The sequence below is a fragment of the Poromitra crassiceps genome (assembly GCF_964638095.1).
Source record: "Poromitra crassiceps genome assembly, chromosome: 22".
Classification (NCBI taxonomy): Eukaryota; Metazoa; Chordata; class Actinopteri; order Beryciformes; family Melamphaidae; genus Poromitra; species Poromitra crassiceps.
In genome coordinates this window covers 5452452-5475969 of record NC_139647.1, presented here as the reverse complement: position 1 = coordinate 5475969, position 23518 = coordinate 5452452, and the positions used below count along the sequence as shown (strand labels likewise).

The 23518-nt window shown below is 43.6% G+C and overlaps 1 protein-coding gene and 1 pseudogene across 2 annotated transcripts in view; both read right to left on the bottom strand.

The window, feature by feature from the left end:
- The window catches only part of mcph1 (microcephalin 1), a gene marked incomplete at its 5' end in the record, with an annotated part of 54365 nt that extends 44845 nt beyond the window's left edge, over positions 1–9520 (bottom strand). The window contains 10 exons of the mRNA XM_083658208.1: positions 1729–2883; positions 4130–4261; positions 4627–5778; positions 6191–6337; positions 6583–6714; positions 6844–6955; positions 8810–8897; positions 9030–9148; positions 9281–9372; positions 9484–9520. Coding sequence (XP_083514334.1) covers positions 1729–2883; positions 4130–4261; positions 4627–5778; positions 6191–6337; positions 6583–6714; positions 6844–6955; positions 8810–8897; positions 9030–9148; positions 9281–9372; positions 9484–9520 — 3166 coding nt within the window. The remainder of the gene's footprint in view (positions 1–1728; positions 2884–4129; positions 4262–4626; positions 5779–6190; positions 6338–6582; positions 6715–6843; positions 6956–8809; positions 8898–9029; positions 9149–9280; positions 9373–9483) is intronic.
- A 4381-nt stretch (positions 9521–13901) lies between these two features.
- On the bottom strand, positions 13902–15278 carry LOC310796051 (neuropeptide Y receptor type 4 pseudogene; annotated as a pseudogene). The gene has a single exon. The product of its transcript is annotated as a neuropeptide Y receptor type 4 pseudogene (transcript).
- Between the last annotated feature and the right edge of the window lie 8240 nt (positions 15279–23518).

The window sequence follows — 23518 nt, the reverse complement described above, 5'->3', positions numbered from 1 at the left end:
ATAATTGTCATATCCACTCATTTACCTTCAGAAATTTCACTTAAATGGTTAAGTAGGTAGGTAAGTAGTACTAATTCTAAATGTAAATACGCCCTGAAAAAGGTAATCACATTGCAAACCTTTTTAAACCAAACACATGACAGAAGGACGACAGCTTAAAGCCTCCCTCCAGTATATGTTGTCATTTTGAAGATATTTCATGTGTTGGTGAGTCATGACCTGGTCTGTAGATTAGCCACACTGTTCGCCACTAGATTTGTTGACATATAACCTCAGTCCAAAAAATAAGCTGTTGGTAAAAACGGGCGATGACATCAGACATTATAACGGTCTGACGACTGACGTATGATGGACAGATAATACAGTATACAGTAAATACAGCTAGCGTTAGTCTCTGGCGTTCGCTAGCTGTTAGCTATGTTCGCTAACTAAGTGTTCCCCAGACTCAAAACGCCGCCGATATTAACCGTTAACCAGTTTGAGTCGCGCTCTTTCCATAAAGCCCACCAGCTTTGATATCTGGTGGCTAGTTGTTATTATAACAATATTGTAGCTTCTAAACTACCATTTTAGAGCTGTGGGGAGACTGTCATGGTGAAATAACTGCTTCCGGCATTTCAAGTGTCGGGGCAGACAAAAGCCCTGTTCCAAAACCGGTCCCTAGTACAGAAATAGTGGACTATATAGTGTGTTGGCCATTTTGTACTAGTGTGCGAATTCCCAACTGATAATTTGATTCACTATTTAGTCCACTGCAAAATACCTACAATGCAGAGCAATTTCTAGTGAACAGAGTATGGACCATACAATTCCTCCCATATCCCACAATGCAATGCTGTCATGTTTACCTAAGGAGGAGAAGAGTGAAGCAGTGTCCGAATCTCGTTTGATCGTTCCCCATATAGTTCACTATTATGATAAACACCACATGGGGAATAGTGAGCGAGTCGTCTCGCTGGCCAGCCTCCCCTCCTTTCCGGGAGAGGAGTCTGGCGGCGCAGGTCTCCATTGTGGAATTGTGATGGACGGCGCTTAGCGGCAGTGCCCTTGGAAAATAGTTTCCAACAATCCAATTAGCCATTTTCAGCGTGTATATCAACTAGCTAGCGTGTAGGTTTATGCCGTTAGCTTGCTAGCTAGTTAGCGTTGTTGTTTTCACTGAGCGACACACGGGGAGGAGGGAGCGGAAGCCGCTCTGATTGACATGGTCGGGGACCAATGACAGAGCTTGTAATAAGCCGGCAGCGGAAGGGAGGGAAGTCTGGCCAGCGAGACTAGTGGGTGAGTGAACCATTCGGAACGAGGCTAAAGAGTTGAATCAAGACAAGACGCGAAAGCGTTCTTTTTTCTTCTTTTTTTTTTACAAACAGCGCTGCACTCTCAGTCATTATGCTGCAGCAGTGGAACAAGCTATTCAGTTCTTATCATGTAAGTTCTTTGGCTCAAATGTTGACGTGCGTTAATACAACGCGCGCTCATGTACGTTTTCATAGAACACCAACGCTTTATACAGGTAGAAAAACGGACTGCAGTGGGCCTTTAAGGTGAAATAGTTACATATTGGGCCTTTAAGCCATTAGTAGCAAGACAGGCTATGTGGTTATGCTGAAGATTACTAGAAAGACATTTTGGCTATGTGGTTATGCTGAAGACATTACAGAACAAGCGGAGAATTGGGCTCATTACAATTTGTGCACTTTCTAAACTCCGAGTACTTTTGCTACTCACTTTCCAGGTTGTGAGAAAGGACAGTGACATGTGAGTCTTTCTGCAGGTCAGACGCTGCACTGGCCTCTCTCACACTTGGTGGGTGTACGGGAGGAGATGTTCTCTGCTTCACCACATCAGCTGTAACCTCAATGGTGCTCAATGTTCTCCGTCTACTCGTCCTCCTGGGCGCTGCTACACCGACATCATGACCGTCCACGACGGGTGGGGATCCTCTGACATCTTGGTGTGGATGCTTTTGGAGTTCGCTCTGCACACCATCAGACTGACGGCCGGGATTCTTCACAGTCTGCGTTTCTTCCGGTTTCTTCTTTTTCACAGGGGGGGTTTTAGTGGTTTCACTTCTTCTTGGTTTTCTCTTCCCCGTGATGAAGTCCAACTCAAAAGGAATCTGTGACTCTAAAGGTAGGTTACGCAAAAGGGGCGTGTTCTGTCTCTTGCGGTTTGCTGGTGAGAAATAGTCCTCAAATACATCCTGGTCCTCAGCGTTAGCGCTGGAGGGAGGCTTTGGTACAGTGAAAGATTGCACCATGGCAGAAAAGGAGGCTCTGGCTCGTTTGGGTTTTTGCCGATCCACTTTCTGTGATGGAGAAGCCGTTCCTTTTGACAGTTCTTGGTCGACTCGAGTAACGATGGAAGTGGATGGGAGGCAACTAGGAGAGTTCAGAACCAGAACCTCAGGAGGAATATGGGTCTTACTCTCTGTCAGGGACGGCACTGCTCTAGTTTCTACTTTCCCCATTTCTAATTTGTGAGGCGATTGCCGGCGTTTTTCAGCAACAAGGCTGCAGGACTTTCTCTGTGATCGTCTCTTTGTGTTGCGAGAGTCCTTGCTCTCCTCGGATCTGCCATCCTGACAAGGACTTCCTAAGGAACCTGCAGAGTTCTGTTTCTCTACTGGCTGCTTTTTCACTGAGCTCCTCCTCGCCTTTTTTTGTTTAGGCCGCGTTTCTTTGTCGTCTAAATTGGCGATTTTCAAAGGACTCATGGATTTCTGTTTTGCCACATCGCTGCAAGGTGACAGCCAGGGCTTTTCAGAGTCTTTCCTGTGAACTGGTTCAATATCTTCAAGCGGTGTTCTTTCTTCTTCCTTATCAGACCAGCCATCAGGTTGGGCAACAAAGGAGGCACTGGAATCATCATCCGATGATTCATCTGTATTGAGAAAGATGCATAAAAATTAGAATTCAATGATAAATTCTAAAAAAATATCGCTTCCGGGTTACAGAGAAGAAATGAGCACAAAATTGAGAAAGGCGTTTTCCACACGGGTATTTTAATTCCCAATTTCCATTTACAAGCACATCAAATTAAATTGGATAATGGATAATGGATAACGGCCCTTACGTTTTTCATTTAAGCAATATCACACGAGAGGGAGTGATGTTGGCTAATATCGGCACTGCTGTGATTCGGTCGTCGAAGATAATCACAGCAGTGACGATATTAGACAACAGCACAACCTCGAGTGTGATATTGCTTTCATACAACAGTTCTATTAAACAAAGCTGATAAAAAATATGACAAAAAGCTGAGAAAATATGATTTCTCTATTTATTCCTCCGCCAACAAAAATAGTCCCCTCAGCTTTCCGCTACCAGTTGCCAAAAATGTAGCCTAATTAACTCCAGGCTGCCTACTTTTTATCATACACATTGATTTGCAAGTTTCCATTGATTGTACAGCCGGTGAAATAAGAGTCTGGTGATGGCATGTTAGTTAGTTATGTTAGGAAATAAATCCATCTTTGCGCTGTCGGTAGCGTAGGTGTTACGCTTTGTGAATGACGTTCAATGTAACGTGGCTGGTGTTTGTTTTGTTGATTAGAGCAGCTGTGAAGTGTTTTGTTGATTAGAGCAGCTGTGAAGCGTTTTGTTGATTAGAGCAGCTGTGAAGCGGAGTGATCTACACACAGTGAAGCGCCAGTGCGTTATCGTGAAATATCAGCACTGGTAGGATCCCTCTTGTCCAATCAAATTGCTCGGCCAGAACTAACTGTTGTATAATTTTTGATTATCAAAGAAAAACGACTCGTTTTTTTGTTTTTCGTTTCACAATTTCAAAACAGAAAATGGATGGCCGCCAAGTACACGGACCCTCTGCCCACCCTGTGTCACCACAGACACCAAGTTCATAAATGCTGCAATACTGAAAATGCAAATACGCTCAATCACCATTGTGTTAAGTCACTATCAGATAGACATCAGATAGAGAAATGTGAATCTAGTCCTGGAGCTTTGAGCAGTTTAGTGACTGATAAAACATGTAGAATTCCTCAGATTTACATTAAATTCCAGGATTTTGACCTGCATTCATCAACAACACCACTAAATTCATAGTCATACATTGATTTTCAGCAGAGAAAAGTGGGAAAACTGTTTAGTATCAAAAGAGTTCTTACACAGTAGACTGGACAGATTGAAGATAGTCGGTGTATTCCCAAGAGTAGGCTTCAGTCCAGGTGATGGACAGGGTTCACCCATCTGGGAGGCTGGAGGAATGTGAGGCTTCAGTCCAGGTGATGGACAGGAGGCTGAAAAAAGCGAGTGGTATATATTATTTATAAAACGGCTGTCAAATCAAGCAATCTGTCACAATGCCTCCGTGTGTGTGTGTGTGTGTCCCCTTATGACATCACTTATGACATCATCAGTGGGGGGGGTTGCCCTCTTATGACATCACTGATGACTAGGGATGTTCATCAATAATCGAAAATCGATAATTGATCGTTAAGGAATTGATTCGATGATGTGGATTTTTTATCTTTTTTCTTTTTTCTTTTTATAAAATCAAATAGGCCTACATGTGCTGAAACTATAAGATTGGATTTCAGAACAAGCTGAGAATTGGGCTCATTGCAATACGTGCACTTTCTAAACTCTAAACTTTGCTACTCACTTTCCAGGTTGTGAGAAAGGACAGTGACATGTGAGTCTTTCTGCAGGTCAGACGCTGCACTGGCCTCTCTCACACTTGGTGGGTGTACGGGAGGAGATGTTCTCTGCTTCACCACATCAGCTGTAACCTCAATGGTGCTCAATGTTCTCCGTCTACTCGTCCTCCTGGGCGCTACACCGACATCATGACCGCACACGACGGGTGGGGATCCTCTGACATCTTGGTGTGGATGCTTTTGGAGTTCGCTCTGCACACCATCAGACTGACGGCCGGGATTCTTCACAGTCTGCGTTTCTTCCGGTTTCTTCTTTTTCACAGGGGGGGTTTTAGTGGTTTCACTTCTTCTTGGTTTTCTCTTCCCCGTGATGAAGTCCAACTCAAAAGGAATCTGTGACTCTAAAGGTAGGTTACGCAAAAGGGGCGTGTTCTGTCTCTTGCGGTTTGCTGGTGAGAAATAGTCCTCAAATACATCCTGGTCCTCAGCGTTAGCGCTGGAGGGAGGCTTTGGTACAGTGAAAGATTGCACCATGGCAGAAAAGGAGGCTCTGGCTCGTTTGGGTTTTTGCCGATCCACTTTCTGTGATGGAGAAGCCGTTCCTTTTGACAGTTCTTGGTCGACTCGAGTAACGATGGAAGTGGATGGGAGGCAACTAGGAGAGTTCAGAACCAGAACCTCAGGAGGAATATGGGTCTTACTCTCTGTCAGGGACGGCACTGCTCTAGTTTCTACTTTCCCCATTTCTAATTTGTGAGGCGATTGCCGGCGTTTTTCAGCAACAAGGCTGCAGGACTTTCTCTGTGATCGTCTCTTTGTGTTGCGAGAGTCCTTGCTCTCCTCGGATCTGCCATCCTGACAAGGACTTCCTAAGGAACCTGCAGAGTTCTGTTTCTCTACTGGCTGCTTTTTCACTGAGCTCCTCCTCGCCTTTTTTTGTTTAGGCCGCGTTTCTTTGTCGTCTAAATTGGCGATTTTCAAAGGACTCATTGATTTCTGTTTTGCCACATCGCTGCAAGGTGACAGCCAGGGCTTTTCAGAGTCTTTCCTGTGAACTGGTTCAATATCTTCAAGCGGTGTTCTTTCTTCTTCCGTATCAGACCAGCCATCAGGGTGGGCAACAAAGGAGGCACTGGAATCATCATCCGATGATTCATCTGTATTGAGAAAGATGCATAAAAATTAGAATTCAATCATAAATTCTATGCTACTTTATAATAAATAGATCCATGTAATCCGATATAATATATAGATGGAAATTTTCAAATAACAGTGAAAGCATTGTATGTCAAAGTCTTCAAGTCTAAATGCTGCAATACTGAAAATGCAAATACGCTCAATCACCATTGTGTTAAGTCACTATCAGATAGACATCAGATAGATAGAGAAATTGGAATCTAGTCCTGGAGCTTTGAGCAGTTTAGTGACTGATAGAATTCCTCAGATTTACATTAAATGCCAGGATTTTCACCTGCATTCATCAACAACACCACTAAATTCCCATATACATTGATTTTCAGCAGAAAAAAGTGGGAAAACGGTTTAGTATCTCTATAAAAGAGTTCTTACACAGTAGACTGGGCAGATTGAAGAAAGTTGGTGTATTCCCAAGAGTAAGCTTCAGCCCAGGTGATGGGCAGGATTCAACCTTCTGGGAGGCTGAAGGAATATGAGGCTTCAGTCCAGGTGATGGACAGGGTTCACCCATCTGGGAGGCTGAAAAAAGCGAGTGGTATATATTATTTTAAAACGGCTGTGTCAAATCAAGCAATCTGTCACAATGCCACCGTGTGTGTGTGCCCCCTTATGACATCATCAGTGGGGGGATTGCCCTCTTATGACATCACTGATGACATCATCAGTGACACGTGTGTGTGTGTGTGTGTGTGTGTGTGTGTGTGTGTGTGTTTGGGGGGGGGCTTTGCTGGTTAATCAGCCTGTTGACCTCCTGCTGCACATACCTGTGGGTGAGATGTTTTCATTTTCTTCTCTCATGGCTTTCAAACGCTGCCTCATATATTCTGTCCTTTGCAATAAAGGGCTGTAGACTATTCCATTTTCTTCATCAATGATGAGGGGTGACATATCTGTGACTGGATGAAAGCCATATTGAAATGACACACTGGGCTTTTACAGCAAGTAACAGGTTTCCATAGTGAAATGACACACACTGTGCTTTTACAACATGTAACAGGTTTCCAAAGGCCATACTGATCTCTTACCAAAAGCATCTTCTTGAGGTAGGGCTTTCATCATCTTGTGTAATTTTTTCTTCAGGCGTCTGTCATCTCTCATCTTTCCGGCTGTCGAATCTCTTGGCTGCATGCAACGATGCTACACAAAACAAACATAAAAAATATATATTTACATTATGGTTGATATCTATATATATATATATATATATATATATATATATATATAAATATATATATATACATACATATATACACACACAAAAATGAACAGGAAGTGAAACCGATGCATATTTAAATATTTTACTCTTTCCAAGCCAGAATCGCTGATTTCAACTGAATGACCTTGTCATCACTTTGCTTATAAAACTAAGCTGAAGGATGGTCAAACTGCTCTCACATAGGGGTGGGATTGGGAATCACCAGATGCCCACGATACGATACTAAAACGATACTTGAGTCACGATACGATAGTATTGCGATATCGCAGATATTGCGATATATTGAATATTGCGATATTTCGATATATTGCAATTTCTTACTTTTTCAACTCTGCGTGTGCGTGCGTGTGTGTGTCTCTGCCCTGCTCTGCCTGCGCCCTGAGAGGAAAAATCAGAGGTGTTGTAACTTTCAACAAGAATCACGAAAAGCCCCAAAACGCAAATTAAAAACGGATTTCATTGCGCGGTTTATCTCTAGTTAGACGAGGGAATTACGTGGAGAAATCTCGCATTGTGTTACCCCAGAGCGAGAGGTTTGTCCTATTGTGGGTGTGCTGCTGTTAACGAGCCCATGTCACTTTGCTCTCGTAACGTAGTTTGAGTAGTTTCCCTAGAGATACATGCAGAAAAATAATTAAATTTCTAGTTCGCCACTGAATGGCCAAATTGATATAACTATCAACCATTTCAGGATTTTCTGTTTCCATACAGGCCACCAGCGTTGGCTAGTTGTTGATATTTATAAAGATATTGCCCCTCTCAAATAAATTATTTTTGAGGCAGTAGGCAAACTGTAATGGCGTCGATTTCCGAAAAAAAATCTTGACTTAACACAGCCAAAGAGTCTAGTATAGACAAGAGTATATGTCATTTCTTGGTTTTTTCCATAGGTATTTTCAAAACACTGTTCTAATACATATCTAGGGGGTTAGTCCCCCTTTAAGTAGACAGACCAACAACTTTCATAAAGTCATGTCATAGTTGCATACACCTTGACAAACTGAACCGTTTGTTACGGTCTACTTACAGTCCACCTTAACTGGATGTGTGTGTGGACTAACTGTACTTAGGTAGTTTTTGAACAATGCAACTTCACTTCACTTGCACAAAACATCTTGTGCAGCCCATTCAGTAACTGGGGAATTTGTAAATTACGGTTATGACAAAACTGTTACTGTTAAAAACAAAATAAAAATATGCTACCGTTTGTTTACTGCTGGCCTTGGAACTAAAGTTTATAGCAGCCCGGTGGCCTGGCATGGCATGGCCTGCAAAAAAAAAAAAAATGTAATGTCGATACTTGCCGTCCAAATATCGATACAATATCGTCAGGCAAAATACCGCGATACTATGGTGTATCGATTTTTTCCCCCACCCCTACTTACAAGACATTGTGAATGTCTTTGTTTATGCAGATGAAAGGACTGTGTAATTGGCTCTTTCCAGCATTTCAGAAGAAAATCGCAATTTGTTTCCCCCTGACACCCTGCATGTAGGAAATTCTGAAATCCAAAATGCAGGGTGGCAAGGGAAACTGTGTGTGCATTGATCCGACGTTTGAGTATGTATGTCTAGCTGCCGCTGACAAGGTCCCACCTCGAGGCTCATGTTGAAGGATGTTTCAGCCTTCATGGACTGAGTTAAAATTAAATTTTTCTTCAGCAATACTAAACTGATTGCTCAGCAAACAGGGCTCCAACACTGACTTCCATGAGAGTTTAAATGATGATAGCAGCGACATAAACCTCAGATGTTGCAAACCTGATTTTACTTACTTTCCTATTTTTGAACTCTGGATAGAGTCCATCAGTTAAGGTTGCTGGGTACAACTCTTCATCCACGTGTACTCCATCATCTTTACATCTGGACATTATTTCACCAGAAACAGAGAATGGTGGGAACAATCAATAAAATGCACACACACACACACACACACAAAAATCGGGATTGTTGAGATGGAAAAAGTATCCATCACCTAAATGAAGATATGATTACCTCTCTAACCACAGAACAGAGATGAGCTTCACTCCAGTTTTCTTGGCTTTGTTCCATGTGGCCGGATGACCGTTATGGAAGACTACATGTGTGACTTGTTTATTGAATGTTTTTGTTACCTGTCAAAGTAAAAGGCATTTAAGTATCACAGGAAGTCTAAACACTCATTGTCTGTAAATATTAGGCATATTTGAAGTCATATCGCCCAGCCCTAGTAGCTAACGTTACAGTAGTCTGCTAGTCTTACGCACCTGAGCTCCCATTTCTTGGAGCTGCTGGATGAAGGATTTTGAATAGTTTCCCGTTTTCTCTGATGACCAGATATCAACATAGGCAACAACATCTGCAGACATAGAAAGCCCAGGCATAAAAATAAACCCAAAGTTATACACTTTGATATAGACTGAAATAAAGTACAACCAAGCTGATGTACACAGATCACTCAGTCCCTTACCTTTAAGAACAGATGAACAGTCATTGCCTGCAGCCATTATTGGCCTCTCTAGCTCCAAAATTCACCTAGACACATGATTCCACAGACATTTCCTGAGGTCAAACATCGACTTTCAGCAGAATTGGGCTACAAAGATTTGGCTACAAAGTACAGTAGAGGGTCCAGCTCTGTCATAACGTTAGCTAGTTGAAAAACTGCAGTACCAGGAACTTAAGAGATCAGATTTTCTCATAGCTCTTCATAAAACCCTTTGTTTGACTAAACCCTCAGATAACTAAATGCTGTTTCATATGGGCCTGTAACATTAGTCATTATTTTGTGACAAATGACAACCAATTGAGGCAGTTTATGAGTTTAATGTTAGCAAAACTTCATATCTACACCCACCTCACTGAATAACTATGGAAAAGTTTGTCGGTTATTACTTGGTTAAAAATAGACGGTAGGAACGAACACATCAACTTTAACCGAGTAAACGTTTGTTATTGTTGACATTGGTTTGTGTTATTAGCTAACGAGTGACGTTATGTTTGAGTTGGCTGCTAAAGTTTATGTTAGCGCTAGCTTAGCATCATGCTGTAGTAGCTGCAGTTTCCGTATGCGCAGATACATGTAATATGATACAGCTGACTAGTAGCTAGGCTAATGCTGCCTATAGCTGTAAACAAACATATTCCTCCGTATGATGATATCTTAATATGAATAGAATACACTTACTTTTCCGGGTAGTGCTCATCAGCTTTTCAGTTGCCTGGCTGACTGCGGAGTACATTGGCGCGTGCGTGGTTTCAAACCACTGCTGACACAAGTGGTTTGTGAAGCAAGGCATTCTGGGAGAAATGTCGTCACTTCCGACCCCAACCTGTTGACCACTGGATTGATGGATTGGCCGGAGGGTCCCAACCCCGCCTCTGACCCTAATCTTAACCAATAATCACCGCTTCTGCCGAAACCAAACAAATCATCACTCCTCAAGCCCCTCAAGACGATGCATTCTAGCATCAACCCTGGAACAATAATAACCATGAAGGGTCATAGAGCAGATCCCTCTCATCCGATCATATCTCCTGTTTAACCTCCTCCCATCAGGTAGGACACACAGGAGCTTTAGTGTAAAACAGGGGTTTTCAAAGTCTGAGACTGTGAGCCTCCCCCCAGACAAAGCTTGGAAAAAGAAGCCCCCCTCGCTCAATTCCTCGATGCCTATGGGATCATGATTAGTTATTTCATCCCAGGCATAGACACTCAAAAATTGAGCCAAAACTACTGTATCTCTGAAATATCGCTAACCAAATCATACACATTAAATAGACTATTCTATGAGATCTCCTTTTGATGTCATATTTTTTCCACTTCCATTCACTGAGCCTCCCCTGAAACTGCTTGTACCCCCCCCCCTCATGCCTATTGGATCATGATTATGTTATTTGATCCCATAGACACTCAATATTTGATCAAAGATAGCTTGATATTGCTGTTTGACATACTTCAGATGACACCAGGTCTGTCTGAGTGCATGTAGATTTGTTTCTGGGAAAGTAAGAACAAAGTAAAATTCCACAAAACTACTGTATCTCTGAGCTCTCTCTACATTTAGGCTATTCTATTTGATCTCCTTTTGAGAACTAATGTAATAACTAATTTGTTCCACTTCCATTCACTGAGCCTCCCCTGAAACTGCTTGTAGCCCCCCGCCTGGGGAGGCCCGCCTCCCACTTTGAAAACCTCTGACCACTTTAAAGCTGTATGCACTTTATGCTGGATACTAGGCTGTATATTCTGTTTTTGATGTTTAGTGTTTGTATATTGTCTGCTAACTGCATTGCCTTTGTAGGAGAGTGAACCAAGACATTCCTATCAAATCTGTTGACATCTTTCTTTAGGCTACTTATTTTTGTATGGTTATGTGTATGTGCTTGTGTGTATAGGGTTAGGACACATGCAGACACATACGCTCATTCACGTAAATGTACCCGTTTGGTTTTTATAGTTTTGTTGTTTTCTTTGTGTGTGTGTGTGTGTGTGTGTGTGTGTGTGTGTGTGTGTGTGTGTGTGTGTGTGTGTGTGTGTGTGTGTGTGTGTGTGTGTGTGTGTGTGTGTGTGTGTGTGTGTGTGTGTATGTCATGTACTGTACCATCCATCCGGGGTAGGGAGGAGGGGAACCTTTAAGACTGGTGGACTAAACAAGACTGCCTTTATTGGGCAGGAGAAAGAGTATTACATTCTTTGTATGCTTATGTTAAAACAACTCATGCTCCTGTGAATGGATGTAACAACTAATGATCCTGTCTTGTCAAACTGAATTTGTCCTCTAGTATGGAACTAAAATAAAAATTTGATAAAAAAAAAATCTGTTGACATGGCAACAACACATTTATTGAATCGTGAATCTTGGATGAGCCAGAAATCAAGGGCACACGCTTGATCAAAAGACGGTGTATATTTAGTACCAGGGGAAGCGAGTTCAGGTTCAGCCTCCCTCTGTAAATCTGTCACACATTTTATAGACCAGAAAAATCCGACCCATGCTTAGGGGTGTGTCTGAGGGTGGCACTGGCCACCCCTGAATGCTGATTGGCCACCCCAGGTGCCACTCCAAAATCCTGAGTTATGATCCTGATGGCCATGTTACACCATCAAGCCAGTTAATCCCCCCCCCCCCCCCTATGCTCCTGGGAGGGGCCACATGTTGAATGTTAAATTCAGAGATTAATTAATCCTGAGTGACTCAGGACTGCTGGCACCTGTCTACATCCTTCCTAAATGCCACACTCATTGCCACCCACTTGAGTTTGTGCCCCAAAATGATCTGGACACACCGCTGTTCAACTGAGCTCCCCACTCAGCTAGTTTTCCAGGCACAGTGCTAAAGCCCCATCGGTGTGCTCAGCAACTCCTCATCATCATTATGTAATTTTACCAAACTGCATTGTTTTTTTGAAGCTGTAACTACCCACTTCCTCAATCAAACATCGATTGCTTTGCTGCTCAGACAGGCATTTAGGCCGATTTAGGCTGTCATTTAGGCCTATTCAAAAATGCTTTATTTAGTTAAAGAGCCCTTCCATTCAAAAATTTTCTTTCTACTTTCTTTCCTTTTTTTATTATTTCTTCAGATTTCCCCCCATTTTCTCCCCAATTGTACTTGGCCAATTTCCCCCCGCTGCCCCGGTCGCTGCTCCACCCTCTGCCGATCTGGGGAGAGCCGTAGACTAGCACCATGCTTCCTCCGACACACGTGCAGTTGCCCACCACTTCTTTTCACCTGACAGCGGGGAGCTTCACCGGCAGGAAAACAATTGAACTTGTTTGTTTATTTGTTTATTCAACCTTTGTAAGTCAAAGTAACGTTTTTAATGTTACCGAACAACAAGCTCAGCCGAGCTTATTGTTTAGTAACATTAATACAAAAGTGTTACATTTTACTTTGATATGTCACAGAAATCACAAAACACAAAACCACGTGTTTCTCTTCAAATAGGAGGTTCTCATGCTGATTTTGCAATACAAATGTCATGAATATAAAACTAACAATGAAATGTAAGAAATACAGCAGTAACAGTAACAGTTCTCGCGGAAATGTGTGTCTAGTTTAGGTCAACAACAGACATTTGTATTATGCTACTTTTCAATGCACATTTTACAACATTTTACGTTGAGTGTGATTACAACATAATTTGTTATTAACACAATTGTTTGTTTACATTTCTTATTAACATGATGCATGATAGGTTACACAAATGTGTGTTGTCAAAACTAGACACAATATTTGTTAAAATGACATTCTTTTCAAAAGTTTTACATGTATTACATTAAAACACCCATTAGGTAATTATATCTCACTGAAGAATAAGATACATTGGCACATTTTTCACATTGTACTGTACACTTCACTTCCAACCACTGAGAACATTTTGTACAGGGGAACAAATGGCAGAAGTAAGGCCTACAGCTCCTACATTCAGTAGAGTTCAGGTTCCCAAACTGGGGTACGCGTACCTCTAGGGGTACATGGAGGTAGTACATGAGAGAAATTGGGAAATGGAAAAATGTAAGAATAAATCATGAAAATAAATGAAACGTTAAAATAAATCTGCTCAGGAACCACTAATTGCAACTCTTTCACTCAATTTCTTATTTTGTAATGTTATATATTCTTCAAAATATCCTTCATTCATTGCATCATAATATGCTATAGTTTTCTCCAGCAGTTTTCTAAGCTAAATGTTGTAGTTGGATAAAGGTGGTACTTGGATGATTCAGAAATGAGGGAAAGGGGGTACTCAAGCCAAATAAGTTTGAGAACCACCGCCGTAACCTGACCCCGTAACCTTGGGTCAGGTTACGGGGTCAAGGCGGGGTCAGGTTACGGGTCAGGTTACGTCAGGTTACGGGGTCAAGGCGGTGGTTGCTAGATGCTAGTTGGCGATGCCGACAGAGTTGCTCCTGCAGTTGACAGGCACGGAGGTGCGGGACACATCCATGTGCACGGTGGATAGGGGGAAAGGGTCGGCCTCTTCTTCCAGCAGGGGGCAGCGGCAGTGCTGCAGCGCGTCTCTCACCTCCTGGCGGAAGTTGGAGTTGAGGAAGCCGTAGATGACTGGGTTGATGCAAGTGGAGGACATGGCCAGCAGGTGGCAGAGTGAGAACAGCAGGTTGTGGTGGCAGACGGGCAGGGCCTCCTGGTACCAGTCGGACACCACGTTGAAGATGGTGAGCGGCAGCCAGCACAGAGCGAACGCCGTTATCAGGGCGGCCAGCATGATGTTGATCCGCCTGCTGTGGGTCATGCGCTGGTTCTCCGGGGTGCGACCGCGGTCCAGCATGTCCTTGCGCTGGCGCAGGCGCACAAACACCCGGATGTAGCAGAGCAGGACCAGCAGCAGGGGACCACAGTACTGGGACAGCAGGAGCCAGGTGGTGTAAGCGAGCCTCTGCTGCTGGGAGGGCCACTGCTCCATACAGGCCTGCAGGTGGGGCGAGGACGTGAGGACGTAGGGGGGGGAAACGGTGCGGTAGGGATTGGGAAGCAGGGATGAATTGGCGCGCGTGTAGGAGAGAGGATGTGGCAGAGATGCATTGGGATACGCCTGGATCTGGGGGGAGAGAGCGGGCAGGTGATGGAGTGGAGACTGGGGCTGGGGACCATGGGTGTAGGGCTCATTGCTGAGGAGCTGGAAGGCCAGGAAAGGCAGAGAGGTGAGGCAAGCCAGAGTCCAGATGAGAATGACGGCCATGTAGGCCTGAGGAATGCTGGGCTTCCACCCAGACGGGTTGATGATCAGCTGATGTCTCTCCAGGGCGATGAACACCAGAGAGAGGACGGACACCGTCACCGACACGCACTGGATGAACGGCACGAGTCGGCACAGCACCGACCCGAACACCCAGTGGTCCATGATGGTGTATATGACGGTGAAGGGGAGGCAGAAGATGCACACCAGGACGTCCGAGAAGGACAGGTTGCAGATGAAGATGCCGGTGACGTTGGCTCTTTCTCGGCGACGAGCGATGATGTAGATGAGACCGACGTTGCCCACCAGCCCCAGCACCATGGTAACGCAGTAACACACCACCAGGCACGCTGTGAGCACAGGGGACAAGTGGCACCACTCGTCATTGCCCGGCACAAAGGGGTGGGACTGGTGCCGCTGGGTGTCGTTCTCCACCCGCTCTCCCAAGGACTGGCTGCTCCTTCCAGCCTCCTCCCATGGCGGAGAGGTGCTGTTGAAGGGCGGAGGCAGCAGGGTCGCGCTTAATGGAAAAGACTCGCTTGTGTTGCCCCTCCAGGACATCTCAGCAGGGCTACAACATCCTCAGGCCCCAGGGTCAAACCATCCATCCCAGCCCCATGAAAACATGCATCTGAGAGAGAGAGAGAGAGAGAGAGAGAAGGAGAGCAAAAGGAAAGACAAAAGGCTTATAATAATATAATATTATTTATAATAAATAATAATAATATTATTATTATGACTGAACATTATTATAAAGTGTTACCAGGCTTTTTAATCTAGTACCTTCCTTGGCATAATTTCTCTATACGAGGGATCAGCTGAGCAGCATTTTGGTAAACAAACCGCGTCACTGGGTGGCAACGGCAATGGAACCCTATGGAGCCTATGGCGCGAGGCTTGAGTGTCTGACTCTAGCCAGCTAACTGTTTACATTTTAAAAACTGCGACAGTTCACACAACTTCAACACGACATGCATCTATTATACATCAAACTCTTGAGCTACTTCTGCTCTCACTCAGAATGTCAAAATATAAGCGATGTGATGTATACTTTTTGAGATTTTCTTTGGCACAACTCATACTATTAAAGGAACACTCCGCCCATTTTCAACCAGCTTTGTATCATTAGAACATCAGTAGTATATCAGAAAACTGTAAACGGTTTTGAAGTCTGTCATTTAATTTGACAGTTATTGAGTGTTAAAGTGTGGACCAGTGACATCACTGGTCCACACTAACTCAAATTAATAACTCATTAACTCAAATCAACTCTCAAACTGTAAACGGTTTTGAAGTCATTCATCTAGTTTGACAGTTATTGAGAGTTGATTTGAGTTAATGAGTTATTAATTTGAGTTAGTGTGGACCAGTGATGTCACTGGTCCACACTTTAACACTCAATAACTGTCAAATTAAATGACAGACTTCAAAACAGTTTACAGTTTTCTGATATACTACTGATGTTCTAATGATACAAAGCTGGTTGAAAATGGGCAGAGTGTTCCTTTAACTGCCGCGGGGTTCCGCATTTCTGGGTGGCAAGTGATGTCACGCTGATTCGTCCTATTGGAGTGCCTGGATTTGATTGGCCTCTTGTTTCCAAAAGGCTTCAAGTTGCTGTGCGACCGAACGGATGTGGTCAACGGATGTGTTCATGCAGAAGTGACAGGTTTGTCTTGAGAATAGCTCAGTCTGGGAGGCAGGAAGTGCATGTTGTGGTTGAGGAGGAATAATGTGCTATGCGAAGAATTTTCTAATTTTATGTCGTTGCGAGATTAGTTGCAAAGAAAACATTCTTGTTTGTCCTAAATGTCCTAAATCATCTTTTTGTACATTCAGTTGGCCTAATTTTGGAGTTCTTCACAAAATACCCTCAACATTTAGACTAAAAAGTGACAGACTTAAAGTAGCAGCGAGTCAAATAATGATAAACACACTGATAGGGTGCAACCTTTTTTTTTCTTTTCTTTTTTCCACTGTCATCTATTTTTAATCTTATGCAAAATGAAAACAAGAACAAACAGTCATATTCTGTCAAATACTCACAATTAGATTTTTTTGGGTAACTGAATCTTGACTTAAAAAAAAAACATCTCAAATCCAATTGCAATCACAATATCTATCAGAAAGACAAGAAAATGTGATATTTCCCCCAAATCGTTCAGCGCTATTCAGGACCACTTTTTACAGTCAGCACTTTTTTTTATTAGGGTGCAACTCACAGCTGATGGCTCCATCATGTAGGGTTAGATGCCAGCTGGCCTCTAAATTACCCCTTGGGGATCAAATGATCAATAAAGCCTATTGAATTTAATTTAATTGAATTTAATTGAATTTAATTGAATTTAATTGAATTTAATTGAATTTAATTGAATTTAATTGAATTTAATTGAATTTAATTGAATTTAATTTAATTTAATTTAATCAATGAAAAGCAGCACAATGGATGAGGTAGACAAAAAAATATGTTGTTTCATCACCATAAACACTATATAGCTGTGTGGAGCAGAGCAGTTATTTTTAAATGAATAAGTAGTTATTTGTCTCTCTCCCACCACCCCTCCCTCCCTCCCTCCCTCTCTCTCTCTCTCTCTCTCTCTCTCTCGTTGCTACATTTAGATAAAATGCAAATGATGTAGCTGTAGCTAATTTGCAGTCCTTGGTTAGGCTTTAAGAAGATAAAACACTCTATAAATAAAGTCCGCACACTGAAGTTTCTGGGAGCCAGAAATACAAAGCATAATAATAACAATACAATATTTGCCCTTACTTTGAACATAAACCTTTAACTTTCAAGTACAAGATTTTTATTTTTCAAGTACAAGATCATTGTTGACATGTTGTAAATATACACAGTATTATTTACATCCCCTTATATTGAAGCTGAAGGGGATGGCAGAATCGTAAACATGGACTCCACTGAAGCCTCACCTGCCTGTGAAAAACAATAACGCCAGAAAAATGAAGCTATTATTTTTGCAGCAGTCACCTCAGTCACATGACTGTGTGCTCCAGCACTGCCACACGTCTAACAGTGTGTTTGCAGCAGTCACCTCAGTCACATCAGGACCTAAAATGGGAGCTGAACATCAGAGCTCTCACCAAGAAGGCACAGCAGAGGATGTACTTTGTGCGGAAGCTGAAGAAATTCAAAGTGCCAAAGGCCACGATGGTGCACTTCTACACCTCCATCGTTGAGTCCATCCTCACCTCCTCCATCACCGTCTGGTATGCTGCTGCCACTCTCAAAGACATCAACAGACTTCAGCGCATCATCCGCTGCGCTGAGAAGATAATCGGATGCAACCTGCCATCCCTCCAGGACCTGCATGCAGCCAGAACACTGAAGCGGTCTCGCAAGATCATGGCTGACCCCTCCCACCCTGGCTACAAACTCTTTAAGACACTCCCCCAAGGCAAGAGACTGAGGTCTGCCAAGACCAGAACCACCCGCCACAAGACCAGCTTCTTCCCAACCGCCATCAGCCTCCCCAACAAGGCCCGGAAACCCCTTCCGCCAAGGACCTCACCAACAACCCCCCCCCCCCCCACACACACACACACACACACAAACTCACTACCTCCTCCTAAACTCAACTGAATCCCCCCCCCCCCATAAAACTGGATCTCATATCTAATCTAATGCCTGTTTAACTGGGACTGTAAATTCATGTAAATTCCCTGCACATTTAATGCTTATTTAACTTAGCCTGTACGACTGTAAATTCATGTAAATCCACTGCCTATTTAACGTCTATTTAACTCAGTCTGTAAATCTCATGTAAATTCAACGTAAATTCATATTTATGATCCACAGAACATGTACATATTGTATATATTTACTCGATTTGATTGCACTTGCAACTTTGTGATTGTCTTTAGTTATCTTCCTACTTCTTATCTGTGTATATTGATGTGACCGCTACGCTGCATACAGACACTAAGACAAATTCCTCGTATGTAACTTGCATACTGTGGCAATAAAAGTGATTCTGATTCTGATTCTGATTCTGATCACTGTGCTGCCTCCATCACTGCCACACATTGAAGCGTGTGTTGAGCGGGCTGCAGGCAGGGTGTGTGTAGTATCGATTCTCCTTCAGGGAGGTAAAGACCCAACTGTTATTTCATCATGAACTCAAAGCGAGCGCTGCTGCTAGCTCGTTATCGACACTGTGGAAAGTCATGGAGAGAAGCAGATCTAACAAAGCAGCTGATTTGAAAAAGGTTTGCTTCTCAGTGGAGTGCTACGCTAACGCTATACCCCCCAAATCCCAAGCCTGTTCCAATCCATTTGAAAAGGTACAACAGTAACAGCCACATCTCAAATGGCCAAGTCGAGGAGGACAAAATACTAACATTAACTTATTGATTTGGCTCATGACAGAATTCTTCACACCGTTGGAACGATACTAGTTCTGATACCTGTTGAGCAACCACTGGCCATTCAGTCAGGCCTTGCTCACAGAGTTGGCATGCAGCCTCTCCTCTCCTTCCCAGCAGCAGGCCAGCAGCCACTCATTCTGGTCACTAATTAGCCATTTTTGCCTATTTAATCAGGCATAATGCCCTAATTCAAAAATCCAGCCCTGCACCATCTGCTTGTACCTGTGCCAAATATGAATGCTGTCCGGCCGATGGTGTCTGAGGAAAATGAAACACAGACAGAGAGACAGACATAGCCTACAGAGAGACAGACATAGCCTACAGAGAGACAGACATAGCCTACAGAGAGACAGACATAGCCTACAGAGATACAGACATAGCCTACAGAGATACAGACATAGCATCCAGAGAGACAAACATAGCATACAGAGATACAGACAGAGACACAGACATACAGTAGCATCCAGAGAGACAGACATGGCATACAGAGATACAGACAGAGACACAGACATAGCCTACATAGACACCGACAGAGACACAGACATACATAGCCTACAGAGACACAGACATAGCCTACAGAGACACAGACATAGCCTACAGAGATACAGACATAGCATCCAGAGAGACAAACATAGCATACAGAGATACAGACAGAGACACAGACATAGCATCCAGAGAGACAGACATGGCATACAGAGATACAGACAGAGACACAGACATAGCCTACAGAGACACAGACAGAGACACAGACATAGCCTACAGAGATACAGACAGAGACACAGACATAGCCTACAGAGACACAGACATAGCCTACATAGACACAGACAGAGACACAGACATAGCCTACATAGACTGCAGAGACACAGACATAGCCTACATAGACACAGACATAGCCTACAGAGACACAGACATAGCCTACATAGACACAGACAGAGACACAGACATAGCCTACATAGCCTACAGAGACACAGACATAGCCTACATAGACACAGACAGAGACACAGACATAGCCTACAGAGACACAGACATAGCCTACATAGACACAGACAGAGACACAGACATAGCCTACAGAGACACAGACATAGCCTACATAGACACAGACATAGCCTACAGAGACACAGACATAGCCTACAGAGACACAGACAGAGACACAGACATAGCCTACAGAGACACAGACATAGCCTACATAGACACAGACAGAGACACAGATATAGCCTACAGAGACACAGACATAGCCTACATAGACACAGACAGAGACACAGACATACATAGCCTACAGAGACACAGACATAGCCTACATAGACACAGACAGAGACACAGACATAGCCTACAGAGACACAGACATAGCCTACATAGACACAGACAGAGACACAGACATAGCCTACAGAGACACAGACATAGCCTACATAGACACAGACAGAGACACAGACATAGCCTACAGAGACACAGACATAGCCTACAGAGACACAGACAGAGACACAGACATAGCCTACAGAGACACAGACATAGCCTACAGAGACACAGACAGAGACACAGACATAGCCTACAGAGACACAGACATAGCCTACATAGACACAGACAGAGACACAGACATACATAGCCTACAGAGACACAGACATAGCCTACATAGACACAGACAGAGACACAGACATAGCCTACAGAGACACAGACATAGCCTACAGAGACACAGACAGAGACACAGACATAGCCTACAGAGACACAGACATAGCCTACATAGACACAGACATAGCCTACAGAGACACAGACATAGCCTACATAGACACAGACATAGCCTACAGAGACACAGACATAGCCTACATAGACACAGACAGAGACACAGACATAGCCTACAGAGACACAGACAGAGACACAGACATAGCCTACAGAGACACAGACAGAGACACAGACATAGCCTACAGAGAGACAGACATAGCCTACAGAGACACAGACATAGCCTACAGAGATACAGACGTAGGTTTGCTCATTTATGTATAAGATAGGTTCGATTTGGTAATATAGGGCAGAGTTCATGTGACTTGCTCTGCTCCATCAAAATGAGTGTGATGTCACGCTGGCGTGTGAAACATGATTATATGAGAAAATATTGAATTTTGCTGTTTCGGGGTGTCACCAGATTTGAGTCAAATAAAGCCTTTGCGTAAAGATTGTGAAATTTGAATGATAAATATAGTTTTTAAGCTCATAAAGGTAGGCTGACAAGCAAGACTGTATCGTTTACTTTGCCATATGATGCCCCTTTTCTCAAAAACAGGAAACAGTCAAGACCTAACTCACTCAATCTTTGGATACAAATATAATTATTGTGATATCACCAGAAAGCTTACATTCTACTCTTTCCAACAGTGTATTAAAACTCAAAATGGTTTGAGGGGGCAATTTGACTGATTTTGCTGGAGCAGGTCACATTATACAGCTAGGAGTTGGACCCAATTATTTAGGAACCAATCATTCTTCTTATCCAATGGTTCTAGATACAAGCCAAGGACCAATCACAATATGAAACTCCACAAAACAAGGTTTCTGGTCGTCACTATTAAGCCTCAGCTCTGAGCCTCTGTCAGCCCCAGTCCACAGAAAAGGAAGTTACGGTCGCAATAATTGGCAGATTTGGAGCTGGCAGGTAACAGCGATGTCATGTCACACTGGAGGCAGCAGATCCAGGCAGTTGTGTCATGATTGACACATTATGGAGAGGCATGTCTGCAGCAGAAAGAACATCTTGACCTAGCCTAACACTTTGCTGTCCATCTCCTGTCTTCCTTTCCTCCGCCTCATAGGGGCTTGGGAGTGGCAATGCCCAGTTAAGAGCCCTCTATCACGGAAGAACTAATCCTCTGTGACTGGTCTATAACTGAAGAACTAGTCCTCTGTGACTGGCAGGCGCGGACTGCATAATTGGGCATGTCGGGCAAATGCCCGGTGGCCTGGCCTGGCCTGGCCTGCAATTCTTTTTTTTTTTTTTTTGTGCCCCCAGTCAGGCCACTCACTGAACAGCAGGCCAGGCGCCGCCTACTGGTTTACTAGTGGTTTTATTACTTTATTCAGGGTTAAAGTGGGTGCATCTCATTGTAAAATTGGACTCGGCCCAAATTGTGCTTCAAACGGCCCAAATTGTGCTTCTAACGGCCCAAATCTGGCTTCAAACGGCCTGACAAATCTGGCTTCAAACGGCCCAAATTGGGCTTCAAACGGCCCAAATTGGGCTTCTAACGGCCCAAATCTGGCTTCAAACGGCCTGACAAATCTGGCTTCAAACGGCCCAAATTGGGCTTCAAACGGCCCAAATTTTTTGCCGCTGCCCTTCGGACGCCGGCACGCGCGTTGGTCCGTGTCGGCCTGGCCTGCTTGGTATCTAATGCCCGGCCTGAATTATAATCCCAGTCCGCCCCTGGTGACTGGGCTATCACTGAAGAGAACTAGTCCTCTGTGACTGAAGAACTAGTCCTCTGTGACTGAAGAACTAGTCCTCTGTGACTGAAGAACTAGTCCTCTGTGACTGGGAAATGAGGACAAGTGTGGATGTCACTTTTCCTAGGACCAGATCCACCTTGATTCTCTCTTCTCAGGTGTGGATTGGTGCAACAATGGATTTCCCGTATCGAGTTGACTGCTTGAAAGGCTCCCTATGAATGTGTGTAATTGGTTTCTTTATCATATGAATGTGTGTAATTGAATTGGTGCCTTTATCATATGAATGCGTGTAATTGTTCCGGACAACAGGAACAACTTTAGGTTGCTGTGGTGTTAAGATAGTCGCCATGGAAATGGAGGCGTATAATGAAGTAGACGTCGACAGCATATAGAAATCCCTCTGAAGATGAAAGAGAAAGAGAGAGCACTTGCACATGTGGGAGTGGGACTGAGAGAGAAAGACACAGAACGACTATATCTTCTCGTTTCCTCAGTAACTGTCACATCTAATATCTTCTCGTTTCCTCAGTAACTGTCACATCTATTGTGCACTTAAAAAAGAGACTGGTGAACTCAAAATGCATATTTATTTTGGGTTTCCAGGGTCTTCAATGCATCTCTTGCCTTCATTAAAGCTTTCCAATTACTCTGATCATTAGTGTGTGTGTGTGTGTGTGTGTGTGTGTGTGTGTGTGTGTGTGTGTGTGTGTGTGTGTGTGTGTGTGTGTGTGTGCGTGCGTGCGTGCGTGTGTGCGTGCGTGTGTGTGTGTGTGTGTGTGTCAGTGTGCGTGTGTGTGTGTGTGCGTGTGTGTGTGTGTGTGTGTGTGTGTGTGTGCATGCGCGTGCATGTCTCCTGCACGAGGGGGTGTGGGATGAAGACATGAGATAATGACCCAAACCTCTTAATTAAATCAATCTTTCCGAGAACTTGGGTGTTCCCTTCCGATGACGAATATATCGCCAATATATCACCGTTATGCTGA